This window comes from Melanostigma gelatinosum (assembly GCF_949748355.1).
Source record: "Melanostigma gelatinosum genome assembly, chromosome: 5".
NCBI lineage: Eukaryota > Metazoa > Chordata > Actinopteri > Perciformes > Zoarcidae > Melanostigma > Melanostigma gelatinosum.
The window spans coordinates 19,665,536-19,684,216 of NC_136638.1; the positions used below are offsets into that span (position 1 = coordinate 19,665,536).

The 18,681-nt window shown below is 42.4% G+C and overlaps 1 protein-coding gene across 4 annotated transcripts in view; it reads left to right on the forward strand.

Moving 5' to 3' along the window:
- Window positions 1–11,017: 11,017 nt before the first annotated feature.
- The window catches only part of atp11c (ATPase phospholipid transporting 11C (ATP11C blood group)), a 39,000-nt gene continuing 31,336 nt past the window's right edge, over window positions 11,018–18,681 (forward strand). For all 4 annotated transcript variants that reach the window (XM_079268562.1, XM_079268563.1, XM_079268564.1 and 1 more), the window contains exon 1: window positions 11,018–11,498. In XM_079268562.1, the coding sequence (XP_079124688.1) occupies window positions 11,472–11,498 (27 nt within the window). In that variant the 5' untranslated portion in view covers window positions 11,018–11,471. The remainder of the gene's footprint in view (window positions 11,499–18,681) is intronic.

Below are 18,681 nucleotides of genomic sequence, written 5' to 3' on the forward strand. Positions count from 1 at the left end.
GTCTGAATAGAATATTTAGAGCAAGAGGGAATTTACACTTTAGACAAGTACGATAGGGACTTAATGATTTCAGTGTTTTTGCAATATGATACAAACATGTATACAATGTTCTAAAGAAGAGCGCCCACTGTGGTAAACATAATGCGACAGCACATTTGAAATTGTAAACAGGTTTGAGTGTTCATAGGTGTCACAAATACCTCCCAGATGAATAGGTCATGGTCTTGGAGACGATAGTGGAGCCCTGGGGTCAACCTGGGCTCTCTCTGCTCTGCTCTGCATATACAGTATCAATGCCAGCAGCTGTGGGATTGTTTGTACACAGATGCAGGGGTGCTTGATGATAATTGCCTTGCAGCTGCACTCCGGGGCTGGAACCGGGTGTTTTTTTCCCCCCTTAGTGGCTCATATTGTGTGTGAAGCGTTAAGAGCAGGAATGTGGGAAACAGACGTAATTAAAGTATTCTGTAACTCAATTAAGGACTCTTCCCCTCCCCCACAGTCCCCCTGAGCCCGAACTGCTATCCTACACCTATCTCCTGCTAGCCCGGGCCTTTAGTGTTTAACCAATGTCAGGACCGGTTGCATTGAGAAAAGAGGGATTTCTTACGTGGAATTTCGAAAGGTAAGAGGGTATATGAGGTGGAGAAAAGACAGTGAAGTGGAATAAATGGGGAATTGCTGTTCCACAGAAGGCTGCTAACGTGGTTACCACTCAGAGGTGAGACACTCATTACAGTCATGAGTCATTTTTCATTGGCTGTTATCAACTCACTGTGCACAGAAGATGGATGGATGACAATTACGCTGATGAAAACCTCACATGCTCTTATTGGCGGGAATAGGAGCTCTCACCAAAATCATTATGCGGTTATTTTTGAGACACGTTTTCCGAAATAGCAGCAGTTGTTTAAGACAACTTCCAAAAACACCTTTTTGCGTTTAGTGTGTTCTCAATATGTGGAAAAGCGGCTACAGTGAGTAAGCAATAAAATTCACGTCGTTTGTTCTAATTTCCCCAAAACTGCTGCAGGCTGGTACTTTGAACAATGACAGGCAACAATCAAGGTGCTCAATTAACTGTATAACGATTAAGACATCAATTACCAAATTGATTGATGAGGCCAAATGATCCGATTCATTTTCTCCAACCAGCGTAAAAATTGGGGGCAGCAATATGAGAAAATATGTTGAAAAATGGTTCGGGTGTGGAAGCCCTTCGCCATGATAAAATGTGTCATTTAATATGATACAAAATTGCTGTTAACACTTAAATAAATATTTAGAACGGAAAATACATTATATATTAGAGAGAAAATACAAACATGCTAAAAGGTTTAAAGATTCGCTCAAATAGTTTAAAACAACTATTAATGTAATTTAATTACTTTTCTTTAGCTTTTTTCTCAATGAATGCTTTGATTGTATAAGAGCAGTTAATGTATCAGATGAATGTATTTCTTTTCTCTATTACCATTGATGCTGCTGATGTTCCTCTGCCCCTCCAACAAAAGCCAAAACAATGTTTGAAGAGCGCCTTGAGACCAGCTTGGACTCAGGCTTTAGTTTTTATTCTCTTCATGTTGTCAATGTGTAGAGGGATAATTGAAGCGATCCTTGACTATGGGATCTATTTATACAGAGCATAATTCCCTCTGTATTCAGGCATTATCATGGTGTCAGGACAAGCACAATGGCACAATAAGGTCAATATAATGAAACTCCAAAACAATATGGTGTCATTCTTGTGTAAAAAGTGAGCCATTCCCGGGTTTGTTTGGTCTTGAACTTGTTGAGAAATGATCACAATCATAATATGACAAATATATCGTCAAATAAATGAAAACACATTTTGTGTTAATATCTAAGCAATAATTATACCGCCATACCATGAAAGTACAATGTTTCAAAAGTTTTTTTTTTAAGTATTTTGAATTTCAGTTTAGATGTCGGAAATGACACTTTTGCGATTTGCTGTATTTCTTAAAAGCTTTTTTTTCCTTTTTCTTCTATATCAATTTTAAACTATATTTTAAAGCACCTGTTTTGTCCAACAAATATAGATGTTCTTTAAATTATTATTAATACATATTACGATTATTATTTGTAGCAGTTGTATTCTTGTAATTCAATTTTAATTACCATTTTATTACTAGTGCTAAACAGACCTAATTTTATGTGTACCACTATGACTTCATTTCTTTATCTTCAGTTTTCCATTAATCTCAGCAGCATCTGGAGCCAAAATTACATCAGTTATCTGCTTTTCCCATTAGCAATTTGACAGATACCCCCCTTTATAACAGCCCCATATCATTCTGCTTGACTTTCCCCCTGGGCCTGAATTCAGTTATTGATTGTCGGTTCAGTTTCACTTGGAAAAGGTTGATAAAAGGAGGTTTTCACTTTCTCAATTCGATGTGACAGCTCCCTAACAAGAATAATGGCAAGCACCCATTCACAGGCAAATCAAGCTAATCCAGCGTGCCCCTCCACTCTCAATGGAGAAGTCACAGTCCTTCCCGACCCATTCCATCACAAGCCTCTCTCTTCAGAAACCTTCAAAGTTAGCCCAACTCCTCCAAAAGACAACATTGCTCTTTGTATGGCCCTCTCACGCACCGTCGAATGGATAAATAGGTCGATACATGTATACAAAGTCAGAGGGGAAACAAAACTGAAGCATATCATTGGTTTGTTTTATGTGTAATCTGATTTCACTGATTCCCACTCCTCGTTCTATTTGTTGTCAGCAGCTGATGAAGTGATGTTATCAGAGCTGTTGGTGTGAAAACACACCGGTTTAATCAACAAAGTGGATTTTATTCACACGTAAGTCTTATTTATCCTCAAAATGAGAAAACAACAGCACCCCCCCCCCCCCTCCCCTCCCCTCCCCCTTCCCTTCTTGTTCTTTACTGGAATGAACTGCTGTTTTTCATCGAATCCCTTTTTCTGGGCAGAAACCAGGTGACAAAGCAAAGGTGCATGTGTGTTTGTGTGAGTCACAGTAAGTGGGTAAGCGTGCAGGCTCGACTGCGTGTATGTCTTGTGTAAGTGCATGCGTGCACAAGCTGTATGCGTGTGTGGAAAGTGTCAGACAGACAATACAAACTATGTTGTAAATGTATGACTGTGTAGTCTCTGACAGACGCACTGTAAATCTTACATGCCACCGTCAGGTGCAGTAGGCTGAAAGAGGCTGGAATGCTGCAGAACAAAATAATCAAAAGTATCCTCTGGCGTCCACAGCAGGCTCATCAATAGGATCCTTTGACAACAGCCAAAGCACCAGAGCAAAGGTGAAATAACATAAATAATCTCAGTGTAATTGTTTGTTGCAGTGCTTATATTTACATTTTTAAAGAATGCTCCAACTTGTGTTCTGTTTGGACTGACGAACGTCTCATTTACGTTTGACTTAACAAGACTGATCAATGACTTTGTAAGACTTTAGGCAATTAAAGTGCCACAGGTTCACACCCATTCTGCTTTTAGAAAAGAGAAAAGGGAGATTAACATGATTTTGCTTTATCCACCTCGTATAAGCCTCAAAACCATAAAACACAACCCAAAGGCATCCCCGTCCTGCTCTGAATGTGCACTTGTTACTGCTCTCAATTCGGCTTTCAGCCCCCTCTAAAGAGACAAGGCCCAATCACAATATTGTCAAGGCTCTGTTGGTTTTCTGGTTCAAATCCTTGTTCACGCTGTTTGCTGAGTACTCATCTGCTGTGACAGCCTTCAGACAAACAGTGAGTCCTGAAAGAGGTCTCCCACAACCAGATCTTTCCTGCTGGGCAGCGGCTGAAACGTTCCTTTCTCTCTCCATCAAGTGGAACCCAGGCTATTGAGTTGGCCCCTGGGATCCCTCCATTGAGGAGGGCTATGGGCCAGTGCTTCGCCCCTCCTTGCCCTGGGCCACCCTCATTCTCCCAGCACACCTGTACCCCTAAACCCCATCGTGGGAACCATCTCGCTGCCTCTGCCACCTGAGCTGCTCACTGTGCCAGCTGGGCACATCTGACAACACCATCGGGAGTCAAAGCACAAAGAGACCAAAGATAGTCACAGGGTGCCAGCTCGATTGAGCTCTTAGAACTTTTTTGCTGGAAAGCTGTCTTGTTTACTGAAGTAAGAGAGATTAAGGAATCTCTGCAGAAGTTATGAATCAAACTTGTGTGTCAGTTTGTGATCTATAGCAACCATTTAAGATTTGCATATCTGAAAAATGCACTCACAAAAACACATTTCCAGCCTCAGATCGCAGTTCTCTCTGCTTACTCACAACCTCCCTCATGCACCCCTACCCTCTAAATCTCCATGGCACACTGCAAAAAATGGCATCAATTAATCAACATTCATGAACCGTTTACTTGAGCTCCCCTTTGTGTGCTGCAGGGCCTAATCCAGACAGAGACCAGGCTGTTCTGCAGCAGTGCAGACTGCGTCACTCCACTCTTTGTGGGAGAAACCCATCAACTGGTGTTTCAGGGAAATGTCTCCCCCCACTGAGAGCTTAACCTTCCCCCTCTCTCACCCTCTTCCTCTTGTGCCCCCTCAGTACTCAGGGCAGGAAGCTCTATCTCTTAGAGGAGGCCATCCATCTTGCCTCTTCCAATCCAATTCACAGCCGCTCCACATGTATGAAGACATCTGTCCATATTTGATCAGATATTCCATTTTGCTGCAAATGATCCCACCCTCCAACCCCACCCATGAGGGAGGCAGCTATTTAAATGTGCTGATACTTTGCTGCATAATAACCTGCCAGTTCTTTGCCTTGCAGAAGAAGCAAGTTTAATTGGGCTGTGCATTTAGAGCTCTTCTACAATTACACAATTACAGCGGAGATGCATTTCTGCACGTTGCGATGTTTGCCCCAATTTACTGCACTTTTCATACACTTTAACACTGGTGCCCTTTTCAGAGGATGCAAATTTGGCTCATTTGGCTTCAAATGAAGCATGATTGCTCATATTGAAATCTACACCTTTCTACAAGAGGTTCCTGCCAGTTAGTTCTCATTAAACCTAAGGAGAACAAAAATTCCCAATTCTATTTCAGCGCACATGCCATCTGTATCATCTTGTGCTAAAAGCAAGGAAATTGGAGACAAAATGGATGCTGAGTGCATGGATGGGAAACTCGAAAATCAGCCTGTTCAAGTTGGTCGGTGCAGAATAACTTTTTTCCCCCCCCTGTTTTGAAATGTTCTCACCAATAGCATGAATTGGAAATTTAGTAGTATTTAGTAGAAATTTAGTAGTATTCGTGAAATGAACCATGGGACATGGCTGATTGGAATTAATGCTATTTTCATTGTTGTCAAATACAGAATGTGTTTGCTGTGTGCAACCTTCAAAAGCATTCAATTAAGTGCAGCCTAATTAGTTCGGAGGGCATGTGCGGCTGGCCTCTCTACATTCAAAACACAGAATGGTGTGTCAACCCCGACATGTGATCGCCATCAAAGTGTTTTCGACTCCTTCCTCCTCTTTTATATCACTTTCTTGAAAGTTGTAGAAATACGAGTCTTTTAGTAAAAGGCCCTCTGAGTCTGAAGTGGTGGCCTGAGCCCTCTCCAAACAATGCCTTACAAGATACTGTTTAAATTCATATCCGCTCTTCCTTTCTTACAGGGGGACAACACAACAAACCACTGACCCACTGATACACAATTAGAAGTGATGCGGCAGTTAAGGCTGCAAGCAACTCTGTTTAACCGTCTGTCTCTAACCCTCCACCATTGAATAAATATAATGCCCCCAATGAGAGTAAGACACTGAGGTGCAGTGAAAAGAGAGCTGGGGAAGATTTGAAGCCACACATAAGTAGTTAAAGACCTTTATAGAGTATAACACCATTATCCCTGCTGAATGAAAATAGGATTTAGTGTTTTTTCCACTTAATTTAAATCAAAAGAGTCCCCACCTTACATATTGCACTGGTAATGTAATGGAGAGAGACCCACAAAAAAGGCTTTGTGGCTCTGACACCTCCTATAGTGGGACTGTGTTGTCCTGTGAGCAAAAGGGAGAAAAAGGTTTTTCTTCCCTGCGTTGCTATCTGCTAACACATTCTAATTGATGCTGCTGCATTCCTCCACTGGATGCATTCAGTGAATAACGAGCCTTGGACTGAATACCCATGAATTGGTCCCCACCAAGCAAAGCAGTAAAGCCTTTGCCCCCCCCCCCCCCCCCCCCAGCCTCCCCGCACCGCCACCATCCCAACCACTACCAAGCACCACCTCCCCACCAAACCTTCCCCAAAGCTCTACTCTAGCTTTACCGCCCATTAAAGCACGACCATTGTGCAGAGATGCAGTCCACAAAAGCTGTCAATCTCTCTGGGTCCTCCAAAGCTTGGACTCACACAGACTGGAGTGACAGACCTCCCCCTTCACCCCCCAACCCCGTGTTCCCCCAAAAATCCTCTCCCTGAAAACTTCTCAGCTAACTATCCCCCACCACCCTCTCGCTCTCTCCCTTGCTCTCTCTCCCTTGCTCGCTCTCTCCAGCCCCAATGCACAAAGCATCAATCTGTCTTCAGCCCCAGCACCCTTGGCCCTTTGTCCCATCTGCAGGTGCCTCTGAAAGCACCCACGGTCGCCCCAGCCTCTGCGCACGCCACGCCTAGTCCAGGGACAGGAACTGCTGACAAAGGCCCAGTGTGGGAATGAAGGATGCGTGGAGGGAGGGAAGGGGGTGTCGGAGGGGGGCTGCTCTAAGACAGATGGCTGGGGAAGTCTCCCAACTCCTCCACAGGGGCTGTCAGTTTAAATTCAGAACTACGAATGCGACTCACAGGGGAAGAACCAGTAAAGGAATGTCCACTAAATTCACCAAATACTGTACATCAAGGACCAGAACACAGAACCAGCAGCATCAAATACAACGGTTATAATTCATTCACTGAAAAATGTATTATTTAAATTAGAAATGTAAACAAACTCTTAGAATAATTAAAAAACAACCATGTGTTGTGCTCAAATAAATGCAAAGTGTGTCTTAAATATTTAGTTTGTTTCAGATTTGTCAGTACAAAAAATACTCTCAAACTAATATTTTATTATTCTCATCACTCCCTTGAGCCTTACTTTCACTTTGAAACGAAATTTAGATTTTCATGCAATTGCCTTGCGGTAATTCTTTTTTTATTATCTGCACACAGCGTACTATACTGAAATACATTAAGACATACAGTAAATATATTTGTTAAGTTCATTTATTTATCCTTTTTAACATGCATGAAAGGTTTTCTTCTGACTTATGTGATGTCTTGCGATGCTCTTGTATTCTGCATTCACTTGAGGATTTCAATTCTGAAATCTTACCAAATGCAACCTTTGAAAGATGTTGCACATGTACCGTATGTGCATATGTGCAACATACTTCAATTTCAGTCTTGAGCAGCACGCATATTATAATAATTTAGTCCTTAAAAAACACAAAAATCCAAGATTTTTGATTGCAATGAACTTTACAACAGTTCCAGTTGAAACTGTAATCACCTCTGCAGCCCTGCTCCGGGTTTCTCTCTCAGTGCAACAAGTTGGTTACATCTCATTGATGTTGCTGTGCTGCCACCATGTGGACATTCATTGAATTAAAGCGAGGTCAATGTATGCACCTTGGATATGGAAGCAGTAAGCAGAATAAAAATATCACAGCTGTCTGATAATATTTGCCCGTGCCTGAATCATAAATCATAAATCATATTTCTATTTTTATTTTTTTCAACCATTCAAATGTGCTGACTTGTCATTTATCCGCATGAACAACATCTCAAGATTTACCTTAAATTCATCGATGTCACTTTAACAATTATAGCTTGGCTGAGGAAATTGGAGGGCTTTCATGAGCATTTGGACACAGTCAGATCTTCAGTTTGTCAGTGACATCCCAAGAGTTCCTTGAAGATTCAAGTTTACGCAATCATGCCACCACTTTACTCCTCTGGCCCAAATATGCATCGCGGCTGGTGTGATCCCGCTACACGATGATCTCTAGTTTTGTCTTGAATTCTACTGCATTAAAGGTAAGTTGAAGTGGTGTTGATGTCAGTCACTCTGAGAGGTGTGGAAATGGTAATGAGCCCACCGTTTATATGGCTTATATACCTTCATGCTGTAGATTTCTACAAATGGCATTACCCTGCAAGGAATTCAGTGCTCTTAGCTACACTGCAGCTCACTAAGTGTTTGACTTTCTGTCAAGGATCAGGGAGAAGAGACCGTTATTCTCAAAATTCAACAGACAGTAAAATAAAATGAAGCATTTCTTCGTTTGGCCACGTGGTGGCGATAGTATCCAATTTATCATGTATCTGTTCATGGCTGGTGTGACAGATAGTTCATCTTAATGCAATCCTTTTGTTTTCCACTTTTGATTGCTTATAACAACATAACATAGAAATACTACAAAAATAGAATGAGCTTTTGTATTTTAACAGCAATGCCTTAATGATATACAGCACACACATCTTCACAGTGATTGATTTTCATTACAAGTAAGGTAGCTACAGTATCACAGTACAACATGTCCAGTATGTGTTGACAGTACTGTCATCCTCTAAAAAAATAATACAATTAATTTGAGGTTTCAGTCAAGATGTAAACATTTACAGGTACTTAGCCAGAGCTGTAAGAGATGTCAGTTGGCCCTGGCTTGATGACGCATGCATGTGTTTTCTCTGCACCAAAGATGAGAAATATAGTGTTCATCAAGCGGGTTACTTCCTGATGTGATGTTACTAAGAGGTGCATGTCATGGCACATACTGAAACCACATTTTCCAAACGGGGTGGTCCCTCAAATACTTTGACTTTGAGAGCTCCTAACTTTGAAAGGATTTTAATAGCTCTATGTTTATGAAAGTCCAAACAATTATTGAGCAACAAGTCAGCCATGGAACTGAACAATATGTGAGCTGTGTTGACCACACTGCTTATGTAAAACCTTACAAAGCAAAAAAGATTCATGAACAAATGACCTTTAACGACTCAGTCATTTCGTTATTGTGCTTTCCTCGTCAGGGTTGACCAGTAATAGTTTCCGCTGAAGATGAAACACAAACCACATAGATATGATCAGCCAATGTGGTTCAGAACACTCATTCACACACAGACACTAATCTACACATGGTGACCGTGGCTGACTTAGCTGGCTTCCTTCATAACAAGAACAACGGCAGACAGTTATGTACGAATATCTATGTTGCAGCGTATGATTCTTCTCTTACCCCACTCGTCACAGTTTGCAAAGGTGACCACGTTTCACCAACAGGAAGGGCGTCACTGACGCAAAATGCAAACCGGTTGCCACATGCAAATAGCTGCCAGGGTCACTCTGCTGCTGTGGCACATACAAATACAAATCAGCCTCAGAGTCACGTTTCTGTTTGTGACCTCCATGTTGTTTGAACGTCATTTTAATTTCACATTAAATGTATCGTATTTAAGGCAAAAAGTTAAGATACAATCATTTTATGCAAGGTTTTAGTGATTATATAATTGATGACTCAAAATAACACAAATCATAACTCTCACGTACAGTAGTTGTTGAGAGCATTACTTCCCTAAACGTGAACAATATGACCAATTATCCCCGTGAAGCATTTAAATCTTTGCATGCATTTTTATTCTTTGCCGCTCTCAGAGAAACAAGACATTGTTAACCTCAGATGGCTCGGTGTTCTTTCCTGTTCCTCAGAATGTCAGCTTATTATGCTTTTTCTTCAACTTGTGTCACAACAGCAGACATTATCACTACATCTGCACATTTTATCTGATGACACCAGTAGTCAAGAGATGTGGTTTTCAAGCAGAATTGAAACTTTCCAGTCTCCCAAACATCACATGGTATACTCTTTAAAGCTAGAAGCAAGAAGTAAGATCTTTAAATCAAAGAGATTAGCAAACTTGCATCATTTAATTTCATAAGACTTACAACATGACACTTTTTTACTACCTGCCTTACAGCCTTTCCTGCAACTTGCACTCCAAAATGCAGAAGAGAGAATATTTCCAAAACAGAAAGATCACATTGCAGAATTTCTACCATGTTAACATTTACTTTTTAAGGTAAACATGGTTTTAAAGGCCCCTCTGCGGCTATATGTTGGCTGATCAAATGCCAACAAAACAAGAGCTGAAGGACATTTGATGTTAGAGCTCATAAATCAAGTCTTTTAAATCACAAAACTTAATGAGCCTACGTAGACGTACATCGATGTATTCATCTTTTACAAATTGTTTACTGTTCATGTTTTATTTGTCTTTTCTTTGTAAGTTTGATTCTTAAACTTCTCTATAAAGATGTCAATGTTGCAGCTGTTGAACCTGAAAGCACAAAACACATCTCATACTCTTAAATAATAATCAATTCTTAGAGCAACTCATTGAAGACCTGCAAATCACATGCGGACACGAGAAACTTAACATATGTGTTGGAGGCTTTTCAAAAAGTTCTGTAAATATCGAAATAAACCTGATACTTTTAAGGGAAGACAGTATTAGTATTGGGGAATAATCAGAGCCTAGTAATATTTCTACAGGCTGCAGTGTAATAAAACATTTTTGTGTGCCAATTGCATTGTTTGCAATATGTTTTTTGTACATATGCTATTCATAAAAGATTACCTGTTGCTTGCTTTCGCTGCATCTTAAGGTTGTGCTGAGATATTTCTACAATATTCACCGAAAGCTTTTTATCCATCATTCTTTTATGAGGGATGCAACACTATATTAAAATCCTCTTTTGCATCGTCAGAAATGTACAAGAGGCTTTTATTCATTGCTCAACGACCCCTGAAGTGCAATCACAAACCGCCAGTTCTCTCATGAAGAACATGCAGGAATAGGAAAGGTTGTAGTTCAAAATCAGACCACATTACCCACAATACACTGTGAGCGAAAAGTCGCCGCACCTTCGCCGGGTGGAGCTTGTGAGCGTGGGGACGTTTGTGGGTTGCTGCTGGAGTGAGAATTGTTTGACAGGGAGAGGTGAGGCGACCTGTGCAAGGGGGATTTGGAAGAGAGAAGTTAGTGGTTTATTTAACAGTGTCTCCGGCAGCTTGCGAGTCAACGGTTGAGGCACAAATGATTCGCACGAGTCTCAGCAACAGGGCAACGAGAGAAATGTCAGGGACCGTTCCAGCCTCGAGCGAAGGGAAGCGCGACTAGTCGGCTTTCACCGCAACGCGGAAAATATTCAGGCGTGAGAGAATGCGAATGGTGAGAAGATACCGAAATCAAACAAAATGGAAACGATGTAACGTCGCTGCGACATTTCATATAGCTAGAACTAACGGTAGAGTAGATAGTAGATAGCTAAAGGGGCTAGCAGGTTTAACTAACATCCATGTAAAGTTATTATCCGGGAGAAGCTGAAGCAGAGCCTTGGAGGCGTCTATTGAATCGGGAGGGTCCACCAGTGTTGCCAAATCAAAGAAGATAATCACAAGAAGATGCTACGGAGAAGACTGAACCGTTTGGTATGTGTGCCTGGCATCAACACGCACGCACAGACACACACACACACACACACACACACACACACACACACACACACACACACACACACTAATTGTGTTAGCTTATGTCATCCTGCTGCTCCTGCTAGCGTTTTTAACTGCAGTGACTAACGTTATGTATGTCCTGGAAGAATGTTAACTGGCATTCCCAGTATTTTCCTTTTTTTCTTCACTCCACATTTTGGCCGGAAATCCGTGAGAAACTTGCAGCAAACTGTTACTTCAAACTGCCTGGCAACACGAAACCAGCGGTAGTTTCACTTCATTGCTCTTGCTAGCTAACTGCTAGGTAAGTTCTTCTGCCAGCCAGGAAGTCACGACGGATGGAAGTTGATGTCAGCTAAACTAACAGTCATTTTTTGTCTGGCATGTAAACTCTCAACCTTCTCCAGAACCGTAGCATCACATGTTCAGTGAGCCTCTCCTGTAACAATGCGTGTAACACAACCCAGGAACTACAGCTCTGGTGAGAGAGCAGGCTATCTCATCTACCTGTCTCCAGAGTCCTGGGCTGCTTCTCTCTGGGGTCCCAAAATGCTAAAAATATGCACTCTATTTAAAGAGACTATGACCTGCATCTAAAGATACTCTGTGCAGCCTTTATGCTCAGCATTACAGTTGAAACTGTTAACGTACGCCGGTTAAATCAATTCGTCACATTTGATAATCAATTTAATTATTCTATCCGTTAAATCAGCCAAACTGTCTATGGATTTAGCTTTTATAAATGTGTGGATTTGCTACTTTTCAGTGTTATGTTTTTTTTCTACATGGAATATGTTTGGATGTTAGACCATCGCTCAGACAATATAAGAACACAAATTAACAGTTTCTAATTGCACTACAGCCCCTCTTTGCTCTGATGTTGCTTTGCATCCATCCACCGGATTTGTTGAATTTGGCATTTTGCCAGCGTGAACTGCTTTGACATCATATTTCACGATTGGTCAATTTAATGCTTACCCTTTTAAAGTTCACCCATCGGTTTCACTGCCCTTTTCCCATGCATTAATCAGCCGTGAGTGGGCTAGTAACTATCCGCAAGGCCAGGTTTATAAATGCTAAACCGCCTTTACTGCCTCATTATCATCCTCCTATGCACCAGTAACCTGTTGTTGCCGGTGGTTTGAATCCCCCACGGGCTATGTGAGCAGTATAGATTGCGATAGTGAATAAGGGGAAGCGATATAATAATTATCGTGCCTGACCCTCCTCCTGGCCTCACTCTAAGTGTTGCCAGGTCAGCTGATTTTTCCGCTCCTTCTGGAGAGGATTGCTGCTGTAATTTCTCTCCAGTGTGAGCTGTAAATAATATTTTGTGCGGGGCAGTCAGCCACACTGCCATTGATGCGCACAGCGCCGTTATCTGAGGCTCTGGCTGTCTGCCTCCTGATACACACTGAAGCCCGCGGGGGGTACATGTGCATCATGAAGTGTGAGAGCGGGAAGAGGGAAGAGTGTGACTGCTCATACCAAAAGGCACCGAGGAGGCTTCATGTGTCTCACTTGACTCTTCCACCATGATGCGCTGGGCCGCTAAACCCTGAGTGTGTCTTTTGGAAAATCAGTAAAGATGGCTGTGTGTGTGTGTGTGTGTGTGGGGGGGGGGGGGGGCGCTCCAGAGGTTGTAATGCTCTGACAGGAATGTGAAATCACACAGTTGCCTTTGATGTTCGTTCAAGCCCTTGAAGGCAGCAGTGTGATCTGTGAGAGGTGGCGCCTGGCGGTGATAGTATTCATTGAGGGCGCCCCTGCCTTGAATGCAAGGAGAACAGCACCGTCACATGAAGACACCATCAACCAGGCAGCACCTCAGAAGGCCTCCTCCTACTCTCTAGCTTGGTTGAAATCCCACTTGGGAAGTTGACCTTAGTACTGTAGCAGGTATTCCGCTGCCCAGTAATGAAGTACACTGAAGCTCGACAGGTACTCTCACCCTGTGCACAAAGACAGGAAACGGTCCCGGTGAAACAAATGGAATTACTTTGAGTTAATACAATTATAGAATTTAGTGCTGAAACAATTAGTTCTGTAGTCACTTGGCTAAACAAGCATTTTGATAATCAGATAATCATTGATTTATTTAAGGCAAATCTACAAAATGTTCTCTTTTTCTAGCTTCTTGATTGTGAGGATTTGCTGCTTTTTTATCTTATGTGTTAGTCAACGCAATGTCTTTTAACTCTACACTTTATTTACTAAACAATTAATTGAAGATAATAATAAAACCCAAAATATGATGGGTATGTTAACAAAAGCGAACTTAAGTTTCAGTGTTCCTTGTGTGAAGTATAAGACGTGGCGGTTGTTTTTTACCACACAGGAAGGCATTTCAACGGCAGCCTCTTGGGGTTATTTAGGCACGAGCTGTAGAACGCTTAGATATTATGCATTTTGTCTCAGTTTTCACGATGGTGAAGAGACTCTAGCCTCCAGTTTGTCCTTGTGGTTTAGATCTAGATTCACAAGCACCCCAGTGATGTCTTAACATTTAATACATCTTTTCCCTTGCTTTGAGAGTTGTTCTAGTTTTAGGGTACAATGCACTTTTGTGTTTAAGGCTGTGTAGTGAAGTCTCAAATATTTAGTGCCTCTGCTCAGGGGTCCTGCTCCTTCTCGGCAGGGCTTCCCCCTCACCCTTCTGCCCTCCTCTCCAGCTCTCCTCAGCCTGTCCATCCTGCTGCAGACTGTTGCACTGGAGCCTGCCAGTCTCAGATCTGTCTCTACTTGATTGTGACCCATGTCCCAGTAAACAGGCCCTTACCTGGCAGGAGATGTTGTTGTGCATGTTTTTGAAGTGTTGCATGTCAAATGCGTTTGGGAGCCCCAGGGCTCTGCAAACCGGTTTCGCAGGCCACCTAAGAGCAATGGCAGTTCTGAGACTGGCACACAAACCTGTATTTTGGCTCTGCTGCATGACTTACCCCGCTTCAGAATGTTCCAAATTGTGTTTTTTTTACATTGCAGGACAGTCTTGCTTTTATATACTCTAGCTAGTAGCACCTGTTGTAAACATATTGGAGCATTAGAGAGCAGTTAGGTTAAGAGTCTCCTCTGAAGACAACAGACCATACAAGGCATCGTAGGAACATTTGATTTATCAGGTCTGTTTGATTAGGAGAGATGCGTATTGATTAGAGCTGTGCTCCGTTTTGCCGCCATTAGTCTTGCACCGTGAACAGAATTGCTGACTCCGATTTCTTTCTCTTCCTTCCTCTCTCCATCTGGTCTCTTGCACGCTGCCCAGTAATGGAAACACAGCCAAAGGAGCTCATCTGCAACACACAGCAGGATAATAAATATATTTAGTGTGGAGAGGGTGGCAGTGTGAAGGAATAAACGGCCGGTGGTGGTGGGACAGTGGGCTGATGAAATATAGTGGGGGGGAGTAAAGAACGCCCTTCGTGACTCAAACCAGGGGGATGTACCTGTCGCCTCTTTGCACCGCTCCATCTCCTCCTCCACTTAATGGACACTCTTTTCAGCTTCCTGTAGCGGTTCACATTAGAGTAGGCGGGTCAATTTAGAGACAAGGGAACCATGGATGGCTTTTTGTGTCAAATTTCCACTTCCTTTTAAAAGCTAGGTTGAATTCTCAGTTTGTACCTCTAAATAATTCAGGTTGCTTCATTTATTTTGAATTCTGCTCACATCACGCCTCCTTTTTCCTGACCCACGTATCCTCGCCAGGCTGGCAGCCCTCCAAACGCATGCTCGTCATCCATATATGTATAAAGGCTCATCCAGAGATTTTCTGTGCCATGCTCCAGCTCTAGCATTACCCAGAGAGCATTCGCAGTGAGATGTGAAGAGAATGCTGAGATGTGTGTGTGTGTGTGTGTGTCTGTCTCACTCTGTGTCTGAGCACGGAGGGAGGAGGTGAGATGCCAGCATCTGTGATGTTTTGTCACCAGTTTATTTTTTTTGTTGTCACCTGACACAGAATAGAAACTGCAATGTCCATGTGAGGATTTAACGAGTGCTGCGTGACATTCCCCCTCCCACACACACACGCTCGCATGAACACCCCGGTTCGGCAACATCCTGCAACGGTTATTTCCATGACAACCTCGCAGCTATGTGGGCGGTACAGCTCAGTCACAGGGAGGAACATGAGTGTTTTTAACGTGGTGGGAGAAGACGTCTGGTGAGAAAAGCCAACCCCAAATCAACCATCTGAGCAGAAGCAGGAAAGAGCCACATTGATTTTTGTCATCAGATAACAATTGACTAGCAATTACAACCAGTGGAGCTTGGTACATTATTAAAGATAATGTCATCAGTAGGGCTGCAGCTGAGATGGAGATTTAAAAAAAAATCTTGTCAGCAGCATTAGGACGCACTGTAAATGCCTTTCTGTTGGTGCTGCATGGTGCTCTGCCAGACATGATGGGGGGGGGTTGAAGCCGTTGTATTTTGTAGTTTAGTTAAGTTACAACCAGTACACTACATAGAAAAAAGCAGCTGGATCCAGCACCTTCATTCTAAGAAGCTGAATCTGGTGATTTGTCACACACGCACGTATGTGCACTTGGCTGGAAAAACCGTACTCCATTTATGGCTACACTACTTTAAATTCTCTTTCATGATGGATTAAAGTGCGACTAGACTGCTGCTCAAAATGTGCTCAGTTTGCCCGGTCTTAACGCACAAAGCATGGAGCTTTTTCTTCCATAAGAGTCCTTTTCACTTTAGTCATTCTCTCCAGGACTTACCGAGCTAACTTGTCTACAGGATGGTAGCTGTGGGGACAAAGTTCAAGCTGGAGTAACATATAATCTCTCAAGCAAAACCAAAGCCTCAGTAAATGAAAGCTTTCCGACTATAAACCAGTGAGAAAATAACTTTCCTCCTGAGAACTTGTTTTGTGAAGTTTCGGCTGCGCTCTAGCCTTCTATTTAGTCTGTGTACGCTTCTATTTTGAGGAACTGTGTGCCTCAGATACACCACCACAGACCTTGTCAGCAGCGTGTGACTTGATGAAACATTTCCCTCTGTAATGTCTACAAGGCCGTTTCTTTGTGTTCCACAACATTTCTTTATTATCGTCTCTTGTGGCAAACAAGATAAGGTAGATGGTCCACAGTGCCCACAGGTTTCCCACCAGGGATTTGTGTAGTTTGTGTTCACGACAAATCATGATGAAGCACATTTTCTGGTAATTCAATAAATGAATGGTCTATATTACATAACCACATGCTAAAGCCTATTCTTTACACACCTGTGTGAATTAGACAAATGAAAAGTATATTCTCATTTTATTTAGAACTTGAGTGCAAAATATGCGTAGGTTTCAACTAAAGTTATATAAAAGACTGAATATTCCTAGCTATATACTGACTGTTGATGCACACAAATGCATAGTAATCAGATTAAGACAATAGTTTTGATTTAACTACACTCGGCTTTCCCGTAAGCACAATTCTTTTCAATTCAGATGTTGTGAGAAACACACATACTGACTTCAGTACATGCTCATCAATTCAGACAACGCAATCGTGTGTCATATCTCTATAGGATTTCACCACGATGTGATTCCATTGAAAGATGTTAAATCATCCACCAGCCCTACCTCTAACTCGTCACAAAATGTTCATTTTTACACTTTAAACATTTCTGTAAACTGAAGGCGTTGCAAAATGAGTTCGCACAATATCCGTCTGTGGCTCTTTTTGAGATGACCAAATGATTGAGGAAGCAGCTCCCAGTACGAGGTCTAGATGAGTTTCCCCTCCTCCCCGTTGTCGAGGGACTCTGTGTAATGTAGGCCAGTACCAGCCCGTGGTACAGTACGCTCTGTGTCTCGTACAGCTGCAGCGATGCTCGTCGAACAATGGGCCTTTGCCTATCCACAACAGCTCCTTAGGATCAGCCCTCGGTTCAAGTTGGACTGTTATTACCCTGTGGGGCCATTCATCGCTGAGAGCAAACGGAGGAGAGAGGAGAGAGTAGCTGCTGATACTCTGTAGACTATGCCACAGGCCGAGTGTTGGGGGATCCATGATGGAGGTAACACCTGTTGGATGGGGTAATGGCTCTGCTTTTCCTTGACTCGGTAGCCTCAAAGTATGGGCGACCAAAAAATGTATTTTTAAGACGTACCGATGAAGATGTGCACCCACTTGTGATAGATATTTAGAGGACCGACTAAAACGGAACAAGAAAAATATCAAAAAGTTTCGCTGTAACCTGAAGATGTAGTATAATAATGGTATGAATTGTTTAATATGGTTTTCCTGTGAGACAGTATGGTCCTACTTTATTAAAAATAAGCTGGTTAAATGAAACTAAATGAGGTTTTGTGTGATAAAAGATGCATTGAGATCGTCTTAAATTAAATAAAGCACCTTTGTGCTGAAATTAGACAAATGAGCCCATGTGATGTCAAATTGCTTTATTACGAACTCGCACAGGAAATGCAACAGAGGTGAATACTTCTTGAAGTCATTGTGGTGACAAACCGTCCGCTGTCGGTTTGATGTTACTGCGTCTACATTTTTCTTCAAAAGATGATGTCGCCTCTGTAAATGCTCTGCAGTCGAGGCAATGAGCGCCTGGATGTGTGATCAAATCTGAGATTACAATTAGTGAGACGGAGCGAGGAAGAAGACGGGCCAGTGGGCTGACAGGACAGTGAAGCGAGTGCCAGATAGAGTACTGCAGTGACTAACGGTGTTGACTCAACGCGTGCACCTTTCCCCTTGCATTCAAACATTCACTCTATTCAGTCATAAAAGCAACTTTATGTTGCAGTTAGGCCGTTTTTTAATTTTTTTACTGTTAACATTTCTTGCAGCGGCTTACTGGAGGTTAGATATTTTCTCTGGTATTTACTCTCTGAATATAATTTGATGTTTAGGCCTAGACTTACTCCAATGCACTAGATCTTATCTTGGGACTTTCCCTGTTATGGTTTGTCCTGAATGTGGCGAGGGGAGAACCGCTAATATGCACCACATTAAGAGGCAGATAAGGTTGACCTGTGATGAATCCACTTAAGCTGAGAGCGACGTCATAAAACCTGATAGGATAGATAAGGTGCCTCTGAAGCAGATGTTGTTAAGTAGTCGAATATGATAAAGGACTGAGCCGCCCGCCCGCTCTTCAGCCCACTCTTCTCGTGTGCTGGTACCACTAATGAGGC